This window comes from Otolemur garnettii, unplaced genomic scaffold (assembly GCF_000181295.1).
Source record: "Otolemur garnettii isolate 467f Iridium unplaced genomic scaffold, OtoGar3 scaffold00151, whole genome shotgun sequence".
Taxonomy (NCBI): domain Eukaryota; kingdom Metazoa; phylum Chordata; class Mammalia; order Primates; family Galagidae; genus Otolemur; species Otolemur garnettii.
Window position 1 is genome coordinate 877,635 of NW_003852546.1, and position 7,062 is coordinate 884,696.

The 7,062-nt window shown below is 41.2% G+C and overlaps 1 protein-coding gene across 1 annotated transcript in view; it reads right to left on the minus strand.

Annotated features, from left to right (window-relative positions):
• The window catches only part of NFATC3 (nuclear factor of activated T cells 3), a gene marked incomplete at its 5' end in the record, with an annotated part of 113,526 nt that overhangs the window by 101,953 nt on the left and 4,511 nt on the right, over nucleotides 1-7,062 (minus strand). Inside the window, one exon of the mRNA XM_023518917.1 lies at nucleotides 5,573-5,735. Coding sequence (XP_023374685.1) covers nucleotides 5,573-5,735 — 163 coding nt within the window. The remainder of the gene's footprint in view (nucleotides 1-5,572; nucleotides 5,736-7,062) is intronic.

Below are 7,062 nucleotides of genomic sequence, written 5' to 3' on the forward strand. Positions count from 1 at the left end.
CCCGGCTATTTTTTGGTTGCAGCCGTCATTGTTGTTTGGCGGGTCCGGGCTGGGGATTCGAACCCGCCACCTTAGGTGTACGTGGCTGGCGCCTTAGCTGGTTGAGCTATGGGCGCCGAGCCGCCAAGCCCTAATCTAATTTTTTACCCTAAGCTCCTCTGGCTATCAAACCAAGGCTCTTAAACAAAATAGGGACAAAAGGCATGACATTTAGACAATCTTAATATAGATTTGCTTTGTTTTTATTTAATGAAAGTAACAAATTATGCATGATGCAGTTGAACATAATTTAAACACATACACACATACACAGAGCCAAGGAACTGAATGCTTATGAGTGTGCCATACTAAAAATTTTAAGAATGTAAATTTGAGGGTGGCGCCTGTGGCTCAAGGAGTAGGGCACTGGCCCCATATGCCGGAGGTGGCAGGTTCAAACCCAGCCCCGGCCAAAAACTACAAAAAAAAAGAATAGAAATTTGAGAAATCAAAAGATCAAATATAATAATTAAATACCAAATGAAAAGAATATTCAGCCAAAAAATCAAATTAAAATTCAAAAGATGACTGTAAGTCTAACACATAAATTAGAAACACTAAGCAATAATCATTTAATAATATGGAGGTAGGTCTCAACAAAGATCACAATAAATGATGTGAATATCTTAAGTACTGGGAAAGACTGACAAAGAACCATCAATATCCAGACATACTCTCATTAAGTTGATCATTTCAAGTATAATGAAATAATTCTTGAAGCAATAAGAAAAAAAGTAAGTCACTAATAAAAAGAATATAAAAACTTGATGATACTAGAAGTGTTTCTTTATTGTTTTTTTTTTTTGATTTATTTGTTTGTTTGTTTGTTTTTAAGAGAGAAGTCTGAGTATCTTGCCTTGGTAGGAGTACAATGGCTATTCTCCCGCATAATCACTGCACAGTACAGCCTCCGCAGCTGGGAGTACAGGCATACACCATCATTCCCAGCTCAATTTTGTTGTTCTTGTTAAGAGACATGGTCCAGCTCCGTTGTCCATGATATGGTGCATTGACCAGCTCTGTTGTCCAGGATATGGTACATTATATCTCACTGTAACTTTGAACTTCTGGGCTCAAGCCATCATTCTACCTCAGCCTCCTAAGTAGCTAGGATTACAGGCATGTGCCACCACACTTAGGTAATTAAAAGAGTTTTTGTGTAGAGACAGGGTCTTGCTATGATGTTCAGACTGATCTTAAACTCCAAGCCTCAAGCCATCCTCCCACCTCAGGCTCCCAAAGTGCTGGGATTATAGGTATGAGCTATCTCATCCAATCCAGTTCAGTTTTTTTTTTTAAGAGTCTCACTATGTCACACTCTGTGGAGTGCTGTAGCGTCACAGCTCACAGCAACCTCAAACTCTTGGGCTTAAGAGATTCTCTTGCCTCAGCCTCCCAAGTAGGTAGGACTACAGGTGTCTGCCACAACACCTGGTTGTTTTTTGTTGCAGTTGTCATTGTTGTTTAGCTGGCCCAGGGCAGTCTCAAACCCACCAGCCTTGGTGTATATGGCCAGTGATGTAACCACTGTGCTACAGGCACCAAGCCTTTCCTGACATTTCTTATTACAAATCATTTAAAATCTGATTTAAGGGCAGCACTGGTGGCTCAGTGGAGTAGGGCACTGGCCCCATATGCCGGAGGTAGTGGATTCAAACCCAGCCCTGGCCAAAAACTGCAAAAAAAATAAAATTAAATAAATAAATAAATAAATAAAATCTGATCTAAAATGTAAACTTTCGGGTGGCGTTGTGACTCAAAGGAGTAAGGCGCCAGCCCCATATGCCAGAGGTGGCGAGTTCAAACCCAGCCCCGGCCAAAAACTGCAAAAAAATAAATAAATAAAATGTAAACTTTCATTTGTAAAGAACTGTGAAATATGTTTAAAAGATAATGATAAAGCATAGCTCAGATAAAAGATAACCATTCATAAATTATATTTGCTGGAATTACTTCAGTATAGGCCGGGCATGATGGTTCATACCTATAATCCCAGCACTCTGGGAGGCCGAGGTGGGTTACTTGAGCTCAAGAGTTTGAGACCAGCCTGAGCAAGAGCAAGAGCCTTGTCTCTACTGAAAATAGAAAAAAAAATTCCCAGGCCTCTTGGTGGGCACCTATAGTCCCAGGTACTCAGAGGCTAAGGCAAGAGGATTGCTTGAACCCAAGAGAATGAGACTGCTTTGAGCTATGACACTAGGGCACTATACCCAGGCCAACAGAATAAGACTCTGTGTCAAATAAACAAACAAACAAAAAACGGAAAGAAAAGAAAATGAAGAAAATCACTTCAGTATAAGTAGTTTCTCAGCTTGGCGCCTATGCCTCAAGGCTCGGCCCCTATGGCTCAAACAGCTAAGGCACCAGCCACATACACCTAAGGTGGAGGGTTTGAATCCAGCCCAGGCCTGCCAAACAATGACGGCTGCAACCAAAAAAATAGCCAGGTGTTGTGGGGGGCACCTGTGGTCCCAGCTACTTGGGAGGCTGAGGCAGGAGACTCGCTTGAGCCCAGGAGTTGGAGGTTGCTGTGAGCTGGGATGTCACAGCACTCTACTCAGGGGGACAGCTTGAGGCTCTGTTTCAAAAAAAAAAAAAAAAAGTAGTTTCTCTACTCAGTGCAGAAGGGCAGCCATATAAACAAGCACACAAAACAATAAAGGCTTTCTAGTATTCAATGCCATAAGACAACAGAAAAAAACTACACAGTTCTGAGAGAAATAGGTGACTCAAGATTATTATATATAGCTATTCTGATGTTTGAGTATATAAAATGCAACAGACATTCTCAAATCTCAATGTAGAATCCAAAGGCCTTCTTAAACAAAAACCCAAAAAGCTTAACAATGAAATAAATCAAAAAGAACTAATAGTAAGCATTGAATCCAACTGGATACAGGACTAAGACTAAACAATTTGGAAAATAGAGGGTGAGCTGTAACTCTAAAGTTAATAGCATATCCAACAAAACTCAAAAGGCAGAGTAGAAAAGGAGGAAGTTAAGAAAGACAACTACACCCTATTTTTCAGAGCAAAGAGTCAATTCATACCATCTACATCTGAAACAATGAGTTAAATCAATCTCTTGATAATTTGTTTAATCTCTATTTTTGGCCTCAGATCTTTTAGGAACACTTAAAGTTAAGATCAATATCTAAGATTCAACAGTTCTTAGTTTTGTGTTTTTGTTTTTTTTTCTTTTGAAACAGAGTTTTACTATGTTGCCCTCGGTAGAGTGCTGGGCATCACAGCTCACAGCAACCTCAGACTCTTGGGCTTAAGCGAGTCTCTTACCTTAGCCTCCCAAGTAGCTGGGACTACAGGTGACTGCCATATACCGAGCTATTTTGTTGTTGTTGTTGTTGTTGCTGCTGTTGTTGTCATTGTTATTTAGCAAGCCCAGGCGGGTTCAAACCCACCAGCTCCGGGGTATGTGGCCAGCACCTTAACCACTGAGTTATGGGTGCCATGCCAAGTTCTTACTTTTACTTACAATTTCATTTTTGTATGTACCATTCAAGTAAAATTAAGATTCAATTGTTGTGATTCAAAATTTTATATGTGACATATATTTCATATACATTAAATATAATTTTAAAAAAAAATTTTATTTTGGCTAAGGCGCCAGCCACATACACCTAAGGTGGAGGGTTCGAATCCAGCCCTGGCCTGCCAAACAGCAATGACGGCTGCAACCAAAAAATAGCCAGGTGTTGTGGCGGGTGCCTGTGATCCCAGCTACTTGGGAGGCTGAGGCAGGAGACTCGCCTAGAGTTGGAGGTTGCTGTGAGCTGTGATGCCACAGCACTCTACCTAGGGGGATAGCTTGAGGCTCTGTCTCAAAAAAAAATTTTTTTTTATTTTAATTTCTTCTAATAAATTCAAATGAAAATTACATATATACATACATATATATTCACACACATATATATACATAAACACACACTTTTTTTTTTTTTTTTAAGACAGCGTCTGTCTTGGTCACCCTAGGTAGAATGCAGTAGTGTCTTAGCTCACAGCAACCTCTAACTCTTGGGTTCAAGTGATCCTCTTGCCTCAGCCTCCCAAGTAGCTAGGACTATAGGTGCCTGCCAGAACGCCCAGCTATTCTTTTAGAGACAGCATGTAGCTCTGGCTCAGACTTGTCTCGAACCCGTGAGCTCTGGCAATCCATCTGCCTCAGCCTCCCAAGTGTTGGGATTACAGGCATGAGCCACCACGCCTGGCTGAAAATTATATATTTTAACTACAAAAATGTTCAGTATCCTATCCTAATCCTAACCTTAAAATTTTTCATTTTTCTACTTGTCTATCTAATCTTTCACTAAATATATACATAGAGAATTATCTGAAATGTTAAACACTAATACTGCTTATTTCTAAGGGGGTTAGATTGGGTAATGTACTGCTTTACTCTTTCCACTCTTCTGTATGACTTTTTTTTTTCTTTTTAGACAAAGTCTCACTTTGTTATCCTAGGTAGAGTGCCATGGCCTCACAGCTCACAGCAACCTCAAATTCTTGGGCTCAAGTGATTTTCTTGCCTCAGCTTCCCAAGTAGTTGGGACTACAGGAGCCTGCCACAATGCCCAGCTATTTCTTTAGAGATGGGTATCACTCTAGCTCAGGCTCGTCTTGAACTCGTGAGCTCTGGTGATCCACCTGCCTTAGACTTCAGAGCAGGGGTCCTCAAACTTTTTAAACAGGGGGCCAGTTTTCTGTCCCTCAGACCACTGGAAGGCCGGACTGTGGGCCCTGGGACAAGTTGGCTGCTAAGTAGGACAGGCAGCAGCAGCAAAAACACCCGGCGGGCCAGATAAATGTCCTAGGCAGGCTGCATGTGGCCTGCAGGCCACAGTTTGAGGACGCCTGCTCCAGGGTGCTGGGATTATAGGTAGTAGCCACTGCACCCAGCCCTGTATTACTTAAATTTAAAGTGAACATATATTCATAACCATAATACAGTAATCTCTCTCTCTCTTTTTTTTGGACACAAAGTCTCCCTCTGACCCCTGGGTAGAGTGCCCTGGCGTCATAGCTCATAGCAACCTCAAACTCTAAGGCCTGAGCAATCCTCTTGCCTGAGCCTCCCCAGTAGCTGGGACTACCAGCACCTGCCACAAGGCCTACCTAATTTTTAGATTTTTAGTAGAGACAGGATTCAATCTTGCTCAGGCTGGTCTAGAATTCCTGAGCTCAAGCAATACACCCTTTCAGGCCTCCAAGAGGACTAGGATTATAGGCATGAGCCACTGTGCCCAGCAATCTCTCTCTTTTTTAATCAAACACCTATCTAACCACTGTAACTTTCCTTTGAGTTTTCCCAGTTGGAGAGTCAGTCCAGAAAGAGTATCTTTCAGTCTACCAAAGAAAACAGAATGCAGAAGTGCAGCCATATCAACAAGTACACAAAACAACAGACCCTTTACTTTTGAGTTTTCTCTTTTGGGCTCTGTAATACCTAACCAAACAGACCTGTCTAACTATTAATAGGTGCATGGTATCTGCAAAACAAGCCCCAACAGTCTCATACCTTCACAACAGGATGGCCCCCAGTAGATGCTTTTACTGCCCCTCGGCTACCTTCAGTTTCGTAATGGGCTCGATGATGAGTTTTAGGTTGGACTTCTATTTTCAGTTCACATTGTCCAAAATGAGTTGGTAAAGGCCAGTCTAATGGAGGTAATGAAGATGTGCTATAAACAAAACATACAAATACACATTTTACTATGCTATTATTGCAAGCAGTGACTCAAATTAATTACTTCTTTGTCAGCATCAGTATTTCCTCCTGTGATTTTTGAAACAAAGTATTCCAGAAAAAACTTCATTTAGTAAGTTATAGCTCTGGTTATGGTGGGTGCTTAATAAATCATTCTTTAATCTGAAGAATACAATCTATTTTACTTACTTTTTGGTCTCCCTTTTTGAAAAGGACAAATTCTAACAAACTACAAAACTGTAAATTTCTCAACTAGATGTACACAAAAAAATGATAATTTAATTTTTTAATAATTTAATTTCTTAAAGCAAAAGTGCACATGTGTGTATGTGTATCAGTATCTTTCCAAGTATCTCAATATCTCTTTCTTTGTCTCAGTATCTCTATTCTCCTCCCTGGTAGATAGATATCTGTGGGACTCAGTCAATGCACGTGTTGCATTCCCTATTTCCTCCTGATTGCTGAGATTTCTGTTTTTGTTTTTGTTTTTTTGAGACAGAGTCTCATGCCCTGAGTAAAGTGCCGTAGCATCGTAGCTCACAGCAACCTCAAACACTTGGGCCCAAGTGATCCTCTGGCCTCAGCCTCCCAAATAGCTGAGACTACAGGCACCTGCCACAATGCCCAGCTATTTTTTAAGAGACTCTTGCTCAGGCTAGTCTCAAACTCCTGAGCTTAAGCAATCCACTGGCTTTGGCCACCCAGAGTGCTAGAATTACAAACATGAGCCACTACACCCAGCCCCACTGATAGCTGTTTTCCCTGTCTCTCTGAAAAAGTGGGTATGTTCAGCAACAACATTATCTTTGAGATAAAAATTTATCTTTTGAGGTAAAAATTTAATTTCAGTACATAATTAGCTGAAAAAATACCCTGTCACTGCAGCATCTTTAAAAGTTTTTTTTGGGGGGGGAGGACAGGTGGAGGGAGAGTAATTGGTGAGGGAGGGAGGGTAATTGTAAGACCACACCTAAGGTGCATCTTACAAGGTACATGTGAAATTTACTAAATGTACAATATAAATTTCTTAACACAATAACTAAGAAAATTCTGTGAAGGCTATGTTAACCAGTTTGATGAAAATATTTCAAATTGGCTTGGTGCCTGTGGCTCAAGTGGCTAAGCCACATACACCTAAGGTGGTGGGTTCAAATCTAGCCCCAGGCCTGCCAAAACAACAATAATGGCTGCAACCAAAAAGTAGCTGGGTGCTGTGGCGGGCGCCTGTGGTCCCAGCTACTTGGGAGGCTGAGGCAGGAGACTCCCTTGAGCCCAGGAGTTAGAGGTTGCTGTGAGCTGTG